Below are 12,732 nucleotides of genomic sequence, written 5' to 3'. Positions count from 1 at the left end.
GTTTAATCTTTCTTTCTAGCAGAAATGTATCTTGAAGGAACCATTTGAATCACTTTTTACTTGAGGAAAAAAAAAACAAATTACTTAGACTGGTTTGTTTTAACAAAAGATTATATTAAAGATTATCTTTTATATATAAAAAAAATAACAAATTAAGAAGTGGACGCACAAATGTGATGGCCAAGTTTGGGGGTACGTGTGTGTGTCAAGTCTTCATTGAGCAGGGCCTCAGCCGTCTTTCTTTATTCTTCGTGTAGCAACGCTGCAATTTGGGTGTGCCTGAGATAAGTATACTGTATAGGCCCGCTAATGTGCACTTACAGTAGGATTGGCGCACTCGCGACTCAATGTAAAATTTGTGTTTAGACAACACATGACATGTACCAGCCCACGGCAAATCATTAGGAAAGGAAAAGTTGCAAAACAAAGAGAGAGAAAGAAACGATTACATTGTGCTGTACGTTAGCATTTCATCAACTGTCTTCCGAAATAGTACCCAACTACAAATGTAATATCTTTATTGAGCTTATTTGGACAACAACGATGCCACTGACTCACTCGGTTTTGTGTTACGTGTGAGTCCGTATAACATAGTAAGCTAGCAAGCCAGCTAGCAAGCCAGCTAGCAAGCCAGGTAGCGAGCGGTTGCTCTCTTGTGTTAGCATACCAACAGCTAGCATGTTAGCATTGGATCAATTTTCACTCTAAATAGTAGCTGACTACAGGGAAAGACATCAAATCCTTATCGATATTCCTTTTTTCACACTAGGTTGCTATATGTTAGCATTTTGTCAATTCTTTAGAAGTAGTGCCTGACCACAGGGTAGGATGTTACATACTTATCAAGCCTTCGTAGCGCTTTTCCTCGACCCAAATTGCTATATATTAGCATACCAACAGTTACGCATGTTAGCATTCAACCTATGTCCCTCAACATTATCACATTAGCATCTGTTCACCTGATGTTCACAAATCAACACTTTAACCCACAATTGTTAGCATGCTAGCTGTTAGCTTCATTAACACTGTTCTACAGGACAAATCTGTCACAAATGCTGTTGTACTTTGGCGTAATCCTGTTTACTATCAAAACATGTTCTCCTTGGCAGAGGTAATAAAAAAATAAAAATAAAAAACAAATCAGCAGCCACACTCAACAGCAGAGTATCAAAATGTTTGCATATGTGATTAACGCATACCTTGTTGCATTAATTAAGCCCCGCCCCCCCATAAAAAAATCTCATGAAAATGTCTTTATTTGTGTTTTATTTATGTTCTGTTCATTTATATCAATGAAAAATTGGTTGAATGGGATACTTAATTATTTAGCCATTTTTGACAGTCAAACATTAATATTTTGCCTATAATAAATGTGATATTTTCATTATTTTTCATGTTCAATTAGTACCTTTAAAAACACATTTTGCAACTTGCTCTCGACTGAAAATGACATCACAAGGGCTCAGGGAACCAATCACAGCTCAGCTTGTGAATGTCACATGACCAAACCTAGAAAACAGGTGAGCTGTGATTGGTTACCTGAGCCCTGTTGATGTCATTTTCAGTCGGCCACAAGTTGCAAAATGTGTTTTTAAAGGTACTAATTGTACGTGAAAAATAATGAAAGTATCAAATTAATTATAGACAAAATATTAACTTTTTATTGCTGTAATGGGCTAAATAAGTCAAGTATCCCTTTAATTGAATTACTGTAAATAATTTAAAAAAAATAGGAAAATAAACAATTTTCACATTGATGTTTTGTTGTTTCATTGGTTAACTAATTAATTGCAATTAAATTCATTAAAAATAAAAAAAAACTATATAAACAATAGAAACTCATGAATTTTATGTAGATACATATACACATACATATTTACTTATCAGAAAAAAGGTGGACATTATGGCTGAAACAGAAACTGATTTGGTTTGGAAAATTGGTTTTAATTTAAAAGATGTGAGTGAATCGAATCAAACTGAATTGAATCGTTCAACTTCAGAATATATCAAGATACGTATCGTCTTTTAATCGGGAGCGAAATCTTTGAATGAAAATGCCGCATTTACATTACTGACAAGTTTATTGATGTCAAATTACAAGAAACTCATTTTGAAAAAAAAACCCTGAATCGAACCAAATGGTTCCACTTTCAAATCGAACCGTCCTTGAATTGTATAGCGCCCCGTTGTATCGCGATACCGTCGAATTTCATTGGAAAGATGCGCAGATACCCGATATATAAATAAAACAACATGAACGTGGATGACTCGTATTATTTTGCAGTGGATGCAAACTTTCTCCACATTTGAAGAGCGATTTCAACCATGATTTCTCTTGTGCACGACTTAATTGTGGGGAAGAAGAGGAAGAAGGGTGGGGAGGGGAGGGGTGGGGAGTGGGGGGGGGGGGGGGTTCGCGGGTCTTTGCAGACCAGCTATGCAGGCCGGGGACAATGTGCTGAATTGGCAGCCTATATATAAGTCTGCCATTTGGACGCACTAATGCCACTTTACCTTATGAGGGAACGTCGGGGCCGCAGCACCTGCTCCGCACAGAATGCCATAGGAGATCAACTTCTGACACCCCCCTCCCAATATAAGACCCCCACTCGGATTGTTTTACACACAGGGCAGAAAGTGTGTGCTATATTAAATTGTCTCCTGCAAACAATCCCCACAAAGGAGGCGTCAAATCACTTTTTTTTTTTTTTTTTTTTTTTAAATACATGTGCGTGCAAAACGCAACCTCACATGAGCGTTATCTACGAAGTGTAGCGCGCGGGGACCACCCCGAGGAGACCACTATCAGCCGCCTGCAGACGCCCCCCCCGCCACCCCAAGCCACCGTGTCCTCCCGTACCCTCTGCCAGCCGCCACTTATTGGTCACCCTCACAATATCAACGCACAACAATCAGCCGCATTGTCTCATCCTCATGCTTCTACTCTTATGTTGTTGTGCTCTATTTTTACACATGACTCATTCCTTCGGACCCCCCACCACCGCCACCAAAGAGGACCGCCACCCACTCTCTCATCCCTATTCGATTCCCAAGAAGGCCCCCCACGACCCCTTTTCGACTGGATTCCATATTCACGTATGCACACATAGATGTCAAACACGCCACAGAGGCCAGACGCGAGTTAATGAGAGAACATTTGGAACACGACAATCAGTACTCGAAATAAATTGTATTAGATAAACAATGCATTTGTGTGGTTTACAGTATTTAACATATACTTAAAATGTCCCACCTGGCTTTGTAGTTACACTTTTTTTATGTTAAATTCAGCATGTATGCAGGATTAATGAGATTATTATCATTTTGACATCAAATTCAATATTTGTATATTATTGAGTCTGTTGAGGGTAATTAGTCATATTTTTACATCAAATTCCACATGTTTGCAGCATTAATGAGTCTACTTGTGGTTATGATTAACATTTGTATGTCAACTTTAACATTTTGCAGTACTAATGCTCAACTTCAAATTCAATGATTTTTATAAGTACTGATGAGTCTACTTGTGGTCATTATTAATATTTTTACAGCAAAAGTAACATCTGCATTTTTCATGAGTCGACATTGGTAACATTTCTTTGTCAATTTCCACATTTTGCAGCATTAATAAGTCTATTGAAGATCATTATTGACATTTTTACATCAAATTCAACTTTTTTTGTAACATTTATGAGAAATAATTACAAATGTGACATCAAATTTAACATATTAATGCCTCGACTGAGAATCACACAGTAACATCAAATTACCTTTTTTTAATTGACTTGCCACATTAACGAGCCCGCTTATGGTCATTCAAAGTTCTACCGCAGTTATTTACATTTGAAATGAAATTAATTGTTCTCTTTTTGTGGTACTTTTTTTTTCAGCATTAATTTCTAAATTATTGCTGTATTGTTGAATTGATTTGTCATTTTCATTCACACGCTGACTTCAAATATGGAAACATTTTGTGCAGAAGAAATTGGTCTGCTGGTTGTCATCACAAACGGGGACTTTTAAGAAAAACAAAAAACTAAAAACGTGGACTTCAAATTGAATATTCATGCAGCGTTATGGAGTCTATGGCACCTCGGTGCGTCTTATAAACACGAGTAAACTTCTTCATTGGATCGAATTTGAGATTGTTTCAAGATTATTTGGTATAACAGTAACAAACCTGACAGTTATGATGACCTTAAAATTCAACTTTTGGCTATCATTACAGTGAAAAATTAAAGATTTTTACATCTTTGGTACCTTAACTAAAGTCATTTTTGCTGCTTTTGTTGACCTACTGACTGATATTATTCATACTTTCATTTTAAAGAAGCCATTTTTTTTTTTCCCGGGAACACGAATGTCACCAAATAATCACCGTAAACATTTTTTCCAACTTTTGAAAGACTTTTGCAGGATTATTGCATCAGTGATGACATTTCAGTCATATTTTGACAGAAAAGGTAACTTTTCATCAGCATTAATTGTCTGCAATGACATACTAGATTATTATTTTTTTAATTGCAGTATGAGTGACAAAATAGTCAATGTAAATATTTATTTGCTAAAATGTTACTTTAAAAAAAATGAAATTTCATAAATTGGTGGTTGTAATGATTACATAAAAATGATTAGTTGCAATTAGTGACGTACTGACTGTCATTATTATCACTTTTTCAATTATGTAATTATTTAAACGCAGGTGACATACAGTAATGCCTGTCATCATTCACTCATTAAAATGTTTGTTGCATTAAAGTTGACGAAGACTCACTTGTGGTTATCATTCATACTTTTACACTAAATCTGAGGACTTTGAGTTTATACTTGTACAAACTTTACTGCACTCTTGTTCCATGATTGCTAAAAAAATGTCCTTCCTTCATCTTAATTTGACGTCATCTGCATGGTGTGAACCGACAAGAATCTTTGTTGGAATCAATGACAAAAAGCATGATTAGGTTCCACAACTTTACAGAGCGAAATACCGAGTGGCGTGACTTTTGTTTCTTACCTGCACGCTTGCGCTGAGACTCGTGCTGCAACTTTTTTTTTTCAATCACAAGTAGCCGAAAACGTCCAATCCCGCGCGTAAAGTCACCATTGCGCACTTTGGATGCGGTGGATGGTGGTGGGGGGGGGGCAAGAAAGTCCTCACACACCGGGAAAGTGAAAGAGAAAGAGAGAGAGAGAGTGTGAGGGGAAATAGGGGGAAAGTGGGAAGTTGGGTCCCGGTCCTGTTGTGCAGTTCTCGTTGTTTTGGGGCGGGGAAAAAGAAAAGAAAAAGTTATTCCTTCCTTCCTTCCTTCCTTCCTTCCCGGTCCGGCGCGATGTGGACGTGAAGTGAGACTATGTGACCCAGTGACTGATAGAGAGACACCGAGAGGAGAGCTAACCCCTCCTCTCTCTCTCTCTCTCCCCCACCCCCCACCCTTGGGGGGCCCATTTAAAAACTTCCCTTCCATTCCCCTCCGCTGTTGCTTGTTCTCATTTCCTTAAATTAAAAACAAAAACAAAAAAAGGAGGAAATAAAGCATAAAGAGCAGTTCAATATCTGTAGAGACAATGGCCACACATTTTGTGGTTAATGCACTGAATTTTTGTCTCTTTAGAAAAGTAAAAAAAAACAAAAAAAAAAAACGTCAAACGTTGTCACGTGAGTGGTTTGTCGTTCATATTGGATTCTTTTAAATACAAATTTGAATACTGTAGTATAAAAATCTTGGATTTTTCAGTGAGAATGGGTTGCAAAAAAAAAAAAAAAAAAAAAAAGTGTCTACACTTGGTCCCTCAGTCTGCAAAAAACGTTTATGAGGTAAAATATGAATAGCCTAATGATGTCACTCCAGAAAAGTAATAATGCAATACATTTTCAACAAAGTATTCAATAAAATATCAACGCCAGCATGTCACCTAGACTTATTAATACCACAAGAATCTTGAAACTGTTTTATTATTCATTAACTGTGGTCAAGAGTTTGTCAAAAATAATGTGTTTATATGTTGGATATTGTTAAAGTATCTCCACAAGATATCTATTGATGACAATAATTAAATTGAGTAAAAAGAAATGATGACAATAAAATATGACGGATTGGATTATATATTATGTTTTCATATCCTGAAATATGTTTTAACTTTTTTTTTTTTTTTTTTTGCATTATTGAGGTCTTAGTTACTACACTTTCTATAACCCATCTAACATCCCTTTGAATACATAACATACATTCATGATTGAAGATGATTTTAAAAAAATGCACCATGGTTAAAATAATAGTTAATTAATGACAAAAGTGTGCAAAACCTTTTATGTTAAATTTTAACCAAATTGTAAAAATTGTAGACCTAAATAGTAGAAGCCAATAAATGAAGACAAAAAAACAACAAGATAATCATGGAGGAAAAAATTACATTAATTTTACGAATTCTCGGTGCGTCTCTTTTACGTTATTCCACTTACTCTAGCGACATCTATCGGTACTTTGCATGCACGACAACCATACAGTCTGTACCGTGACCAGCAGATGTAAAAAATATTGTAATATTGTCTAAATGTATTTGGGGAGAGTGCAACATAATAATAATAATAATTATAATTATAATAATAATAATTATTATTATTATTATTGTTGTTGTTGTTGTTGTTGTTATTATTACTATTAATTTATTTTTTTTACAGCATGAGTGACCATAAAACAAAGTCATGAGAAATACTTTTGTCAACTTTTTTTGTTGACAAAAGTGTGCGACGTTTTTCTAAATGTTTTACTGACCAACATTAATACTGAAATAACTCGAAATGTGTTTCTGTGAAGCACAAATGTGTTTCTGTGAAGCTCTCTGTTTGTTTGAAATATTTATTTCGAATATCAACATTATCTTAATACATAAATAAAATGACAATAATCAAGAAAGTTGCTGTGACAGCTACTGCTGTTTGAAAGCGCTATATAAATAAAGATGACTTGACTTGAATGTTTTTATTTTTTTAGGGACCTGTGATAGAGAATATAGAATTTTGCTTAACATTGGTGAAATAAAATAGTGAGCTTTGTTAAAAATTTATAACCGCTGTCATACACGCTTTTCTCGTTCCGTGTTGTATTTACACATTGAGACCACACGAAGCAGCAGAGAGTTAACGTTCCATTATTGCACTTTAACCCTCGAAGACGAAGACTTCACCGGATGTGACGATTCATTTGCTACCAGTCGTCGCCATTGCTACATGGCGCTATTTGAGTTGTTTTAGTAGCATTTTCTACCTTACTAACACAAACCATGAGTTCTCCGTGTGAGAAACACGGCACTAAACGACCGGCGTCCTCGAGCGAAGTGAGTCAAATATTCGGATTTCGATGTTTGTCGGCGGAGAGAAGCCGCGAAATGCACGATAAGCTTCGCGTTAGCTTGTGATCTAATGGCTGTGGCTGTCTTTTAAAACAGGAATAACTTATGATTATGTCAGATTGTTGTGCAAATTTCAAAGTGTAAATGACGTAAAATCTTTGTGGCGTTTGCGCCTGCAGGAGCCGGAGGAGTCGACCCAATGGGCCTCTGCTGATCTGGGAAGTGACGAGAGGAAGCAGAAGTTTCTCCGTCTGATGGGCGCCTCCAAGGTGGGGCCCCTGCATTTCTTTACATCGTTAAAGTTCTTGTAATTCCATTGATTATTAAAGCATTTTTAAAAATTTTAGTTGGGCTATCAATTACTTTCAGATTTTCATCATTTGTGGTTACAAAATCCTGCATTTTTCATAATGTGCAACTTGGAATATATTGATCACTAACGTGGATTTAGATTGTGTTTTTTTTTTAATAATCGTGCGTTTCTCCTTATGTAGAAAGAACACACTGGACGTCTTGTCATTGGCGACCACAAGTCGACGTCACACTTCCGCAGTGGTAAGACACTAAAACTGACTATTGTAATGGAAAATTCAAATTTGTGCCTCCTTGGTGATTTTTTTGTTTGATTAGTTTGACATTGATATTTTCATTTTATTTAACTTTAAAACCATGTATAATGAGACCGAATTGTCAACAGCAAATTTTAGTCAAAAATAGAGGTGTCACTAAATGTATTTTTAACAAAATGTCATCATTATGTGAAGAATGCAGTACTTAAAACTTCACCAAGACTATTCATAACTAAGAGTATTAGTAGATAATAGGGTGGTATAACCGCCAATCCAAATGTATGATTCACAAGTCGTGTAATTATAAATTTCCAATCCCTGTTGACAATTTTTTAGTACTGGATTTATTTTTTTTATTTTTTTAAAAAGGGGGTGTGAATCCACTGTAACATAATGACTTTTGAACATTTAATTCCCTGCTTCTTCACATACCACTAGAGGGAGCCCATGTAGCACACTTTGAGAAAGGCTCACAAAACTGAAGTTTTGCTGACATCTCGCTATTTTTTTTTCTCTCCTCCTCATCCGGCGCAACTAACACGCCATCTTTCTTTCCCCCCCGCACGCCCGCCCGCCACGCAGCTCTGCCCGTGTGCGGATGTGAGGCGTGCGCGCGCGTGCCGTGACCACTGTGTGCTCCGCAGGGACGGAGGACGAGCAAATCAGCGAGCGCCTGGAGATGCAGTACCAGCGCGGCATGGACGGGAAGCTGTCGGGACGCAACCGGCGACATTGCGGGCTCGGCTTCAGCGAGGTGAGCGCAACACGCCGTCAGCTTGCGAGTTGAAGAAATGACATTTTTGTTACCCCGCAGCCCGAGTCGACTGACGCCCCGCCCGCATCAGAGATACCCCCAAGTGAGTCCAAAGAGCCCGAGGATAAAGTGTGCGACACGAAGCCGACAGAGACCGCGACGGAAGAGGATAAAAGTGTCCCGGAAAAAAGCGGCAGTGTTGAAAGGAAAAGTGTTTACAAAATGTCTTTCGTCAAGTCATCATAGAAGGGATTGAAGATTTTTTTTTTTCCTTTTCCCAACTTTTTACAGTGTATGTAATTCATTTTTTTGTAGCGTGTCCCCGAATCACTCGTTAAAAAGGAGACGTCGGAAACGACAGGTTTCACCTCATTTGTTCTTTTATTTTGTAAAGTGAACCGTCCTTGTTAGTAGCAAATACATTGTGTGACCACTACGTGACACTACAAGATGGTCAAACAATTTCATAAAAATAATAAAACTGTTCTCCGTGAGCGTTAAAAAATGTGTTGCGTTGCTTTTTCAAGTTCCACAGTGGTCATATACTGGATGTCCTGTAGGGGGCAGTTGTGGTCAATGGCTGGCAGCAGCAGCTTTGGCTAAGAGAAAGAAAAATATGAGAAATTAAGAGTTCTACTTTTAAGTTTGCAGATGACTAATACAACTGTGAAAAGTAGCACACTTTCTGAGTTGTTGGATTTTTATACTTAATGTATTAATGACCTAAGGTGCTGCATTCACTTGAGAAAAAAAAAAGGTTTTCTGACTAATTTTTTGGGGGGAACTTTGTTGTTTTTTTTCTGTTTTATTTGAACGTATTCGCTAAATACAACTAAATATGTACTCGGGCATCTTTCCCGAACCACAAGAAGAACTTTGAGAATCACTGTTGTACAGGATATAAAATCATTTTGTAATAGTGGGTCCGAACCTGCCACCAGTTTGCTCTTCCTGGACGCCTGTGACGCGAGCGCCCACGATGTCTTCATGATCTTCTCCTGCTCTTGCAGAACCGAGTCCAGCTCGCTCAGGTCCAACGACGTCGGCTGCAAATTCTGAACGCTGAAGAGACAAACGACAATGACGTTCAGACAACACTTGTTTCTTATACAGTACGTTGACACAATTATTTCAATGGGCACACCATCTAATCAATCATATCCAATTAATAACAAAGCTCACTTTTGATAGAAAGATGGTCCTTGTCATTTTGCAGTGTATCACACTGAGAGCTGTTCCTATTACTTTGGTTTTGTAGACCACATTCTCAAGCTAAAAATTGACTATCATGATCAAATTGACAAGTATTCAAAATGGACCTTACATGTCCCAGTAAAGGAAAAATAAGTTTAAAAAAAAAAAAAAAAAATGTTGTGTTAGTCCTTACATTAGAAAGATGTATTTAGAATATCTTATATATTTTTTGTTATTGTGTTTAAATAAAAAAAAAAATGCAATTATATAAAATGGTATCTTAGATATGCTAGATTATATATAGTTTTGTTTATTAAAACTCAATGGATGTAGCCACGTTAGCATATTTTTCATTTTTGAATAATTAAATGTTATTTCAAGAAGAGGTTTAAGACTGTGTAAAATAAAATAAAAAAATGTTTTGTAATATTGGGATAGAGGTTGCAATTAAAGGTTTAAGTACTCTAAAAAAAATATTCATAAAAAATAGTGTATTCGGTTTTAGTACGCTTTAATTAAAAAAAATATATATATTTTATTTTTACAAAAAATAATACGAGAAGGTACATTATGTATACTCAAAAACATTTCTATCAGAATTATTTGATTTTTGCATAGTAAAGTATATTAGATGTTATCAAAACTATTAGATGTAAACCTATATTCAAATATGTATGTGAAAATTATTGTTAAAACTAATTGTGCAATAATTTAAAAAAAATAAGACAAAATTATATTTTTTTTGGTAGAAAACAGGTCATATGTCAAGGTTTATTTATGAATTTATTAAACACATTTAAATCATGTGCAGTATTTATTTTTACATTAAAAATATACATGAAATTCTTAAAACAATTATTTTATTAACACATAAGATGATATATTAAGTATGCTTAAATTAGAAATACACTTGATTGGTAAATTTTTTTGATGATGAATTTTACGTGTTCACTTTTAGGTGAAATATTCTATTTATTTGAATCTTTATTTTTAGACTGATGCAAAATGCAGAAAAATTGCTTATATGCAAAAATTGACTTTAAAATTATAAATAAATGTATTTGTTAAAATTATGTATTTATATATACTGCAAAAAAAATAGATAAAATTATACTAAGTCTTTTTACATTTGTTTAAAATATTGAACAGTATATTAAATACACTTAAATTATAACACTGTATTTCATTGCTGTATAGTATGACAAAACAGCATTTAAAAGGTCATAAGGTCAAAGTCGGCCAATGCAGCACTGTAAGGATGTACAGTATCATACGTGGTTGGTGGTGTCCCCAATGACGTGACGTGTCGAGCGTGCTGGCTTACTTGGACTTGGTGAGGATCTTCCTGATCCGTTCCGTGCGAAGACTTCGCTCCTCCTCTTCCTCCGGGCTCAGCGGCTCCTCGGGATCCGACTCCACGTAACGTTCCGGGATCGACACCTTCTGCGGCATGGACAGCTGCGAGACACAAGATGGACGCCCGCCGTCATCATCATCATCATCGTCGTCATCATCATCATCGAGCGCGTCTGACCTCTCTGCCGATGTCGAGGTCGTAGTCCAGAGGCTCCACGTCCACTTCTCGGACCAGCGTGGCCTTGGCCGTCACCCACTCATCTGCTCCTTCCATGTGACCTTCGTCACTTTGACCTTCGGCCCCGGGGCGCTCCTCCCGCCAGACCAACACCTGCGGGGGACAAGAATGTGCAGATCAGTTTCACAAATACAACAAAAGGTACTAATTAACATTCATATTTGACTCCATATTATTTGTATTGTGAGGGTTACAGTTTTAGTCATGTTGCTAAATCCAAATCACTAAATTCTTTTCTTGCACTTTACACATATTTATACTTACTATATATCGATATATGGATTTTTTTATTTTATTTTTTTTTAATAGTGTAAAAGTTTGTGGTACAAATTACTATAATACTATTCGACTACTGTAATTTCATATTATTATTATTATTATTATTGTAGAATTTATATGGGGTTTTTGTCTGGAATAGGATTATCATTATTGGACAAATGTAATTTTATCTTAACTTTTTAATCATTGTTATGGTTATTTTTAATATTTTGTTTTTAATGGACAATAGATTATCATTCATTTTAATTTATTCATTTTGGATTATTACAATACTGTATTATATTTTGCACTAATTGTATGGGCAGGACTACATTATTATTACAGGACTATTTTTAATAATTGAGTTCATACCTAATCACTGGACAAATTGATAATATTTTTTTTATTATTTTACCATTTATGTAATACACATTGTCTTGTTTTATTTGGAATAGGATTATCATTATTGGACAAATATAATTTTATCTTTTAACTTTTTAATCATTGTTATGATTATTTTAATATTTTGTTTTTAATGGACAGTAGATGATCATTAATTTTAATTTACGTATTAATTTTGGATTATTATAATACTGTATTATATTTTGCACTAATTGTATGGGCAGGAATACATTATTACAGGACTGTTATTAATAATTGAGTACATACCTAATCACTGGACAAATTAATAATATTTTCATCATTATTTTACCATTTACGTAATACACATTGTCTTGTTTTATATTGACCACTAGAATGGTATGATGAGTATTATTGAAAGACTAATATATTTTTGGATTATTATTAGTTTGGTATTTATGGTTATTTACTATTTTAATAATTTGCTTTGTTTTTTTTTTATATTGACTTTGGGACTGGAATAAAATAAAGCATAATGGTTTGATTCAGTTTTTGTTATGTAAAAATGTTATCTATGGATTATGAAACTGGAATAAAGAATCAATTATTGAGAAAAGCAAAAAGCAAATGATGTTGTTATACGCAAAAAGACA

The 12,732-nt window shown here is 35.3% G+C and overlaps 3 protein-coding genes across 15 annotated transcripts in view; 1 reads left to right on the top strand and 2 right to left on the bottom strand.

The window, feature by feature from the left end:
* The window catches only part of LOC144016253 (transcription factor SOX-6-like), a 98,407-nt gene extending 93,076 nt beyond the window's left edge, over positions 1 to 5,331 (bottom strand). For both annotated transcript variants that reach the window (XM_077517138.1, XM_077517139.1), the window contains exon 1: positions 5,015 to 5,331. The gene's annotated coding sequence lies outside the window, so the exon portion shown is untranslated. The remainder of the gene's footprint in view (positions 1 to 5,014) is intronic.
* A 1,849-nt stretch (positions 5,332 to 7,180) lies between these two features.
* On the top strand, positions 7,181 to 9,167 carry c3h11orf58 (chromosome 3 C11orf58 homolog). The gene is made up of 5 exons (XM_077517140.1): positions 7,181 to 7,335; positions 7,530 to 7,619; positions 7,845 to 7,905; positions 8,564 to 8,673; positions 8,734 to 9,167. Exons 1-5 carry the CDS (start codon positions 7,282 to 7,284, stop codon positions 8,917 to 8,919), a joined length of 501 nt encoding a protein of 166 aa, XP_077373266.1. The 5' UTR covers positions 7,181 to 7,281; the 3' UTR covers positions 8,920 to 9,167.
* Positions 9,036 to 12,732, bottom strand: part of LOC144016251 (pleckstrin homology domain-containing family A member 7-like) — an 87,312-nt gene continuing 83,615 nt past the window's right edge. For all 12 annotated transcript variants that reach the window (XM_077517123.1, XM_077517124.1, XM_077517127.1 and 9 more), the window contains 4 exons: positions 11,402 to 11,554; positions 11,192 to 11,325; positions 9,605 to 9,735; positions 9,036 to 9,272 (listed from right to left, as the gene is read on the bottom strand). In XM_077517123.1, coding sequence (XP_077373249.1) covers positions 9,247 to 9,272; positions 9,605 to 9,735; positions 11,192 to 11,325; positions 11,402 to 11,554 — 444 coding nt within the window. In that variant the 3' untranslated portion in view covers positions 9,036 to 9,246. The remainder of the gene's footprint in view (positions 9,273 to 9,604; positions 9,736 to 11,191; positions 11,326 to 11,401; positions 11,555 to 12,732) is intronic.

The sequence above is a fragment of the Festucalex cinctus genome, chromosome 3, assembly GCF_051991245.1.
Source record: "Festucalex cinctus isolate MCC-2025b chromosome 3, RoL_Fcin_1.0, whole genome shotgun sequence".
Taxonomy (NCBI): Eukaryota; Metazoa; Chordata; class Actinopteri; order Syngnathiformes; family Syngnathidae; genus Festucalex; species Festucalex cinctus.
Note: the sequence above shows the minus strand (reverse complement) of the source record. Positions and strands in the feature narration are given on the sequence as shown.

Excerpts from the sequence above, each read along its gene's own strand:
- c3h11orf58 (XM_077517140.1), top strand. The coding sequence starts at position 7,282 with ATGAGTTCTCCGTGTGAGAAACACGGCACTAAACGACCGGCGTCCTCG. Across the intron at positions 7,336-7,529 it reads GACCGGCGTCCTCGAGCGAA|GAGCCGGAGGAGTCGACCCA; the intron begins GTGAGTCAAATA and ends TTGCGCCTGCAG. Across the intron at positions 7,620-7,844 it reads GTCTGATGGGCGCCTCCAAG|AAAGAACACACTGGACGTCT; the intron begins GTGGGGCCCCTG and ends CTCCTTATGTAG.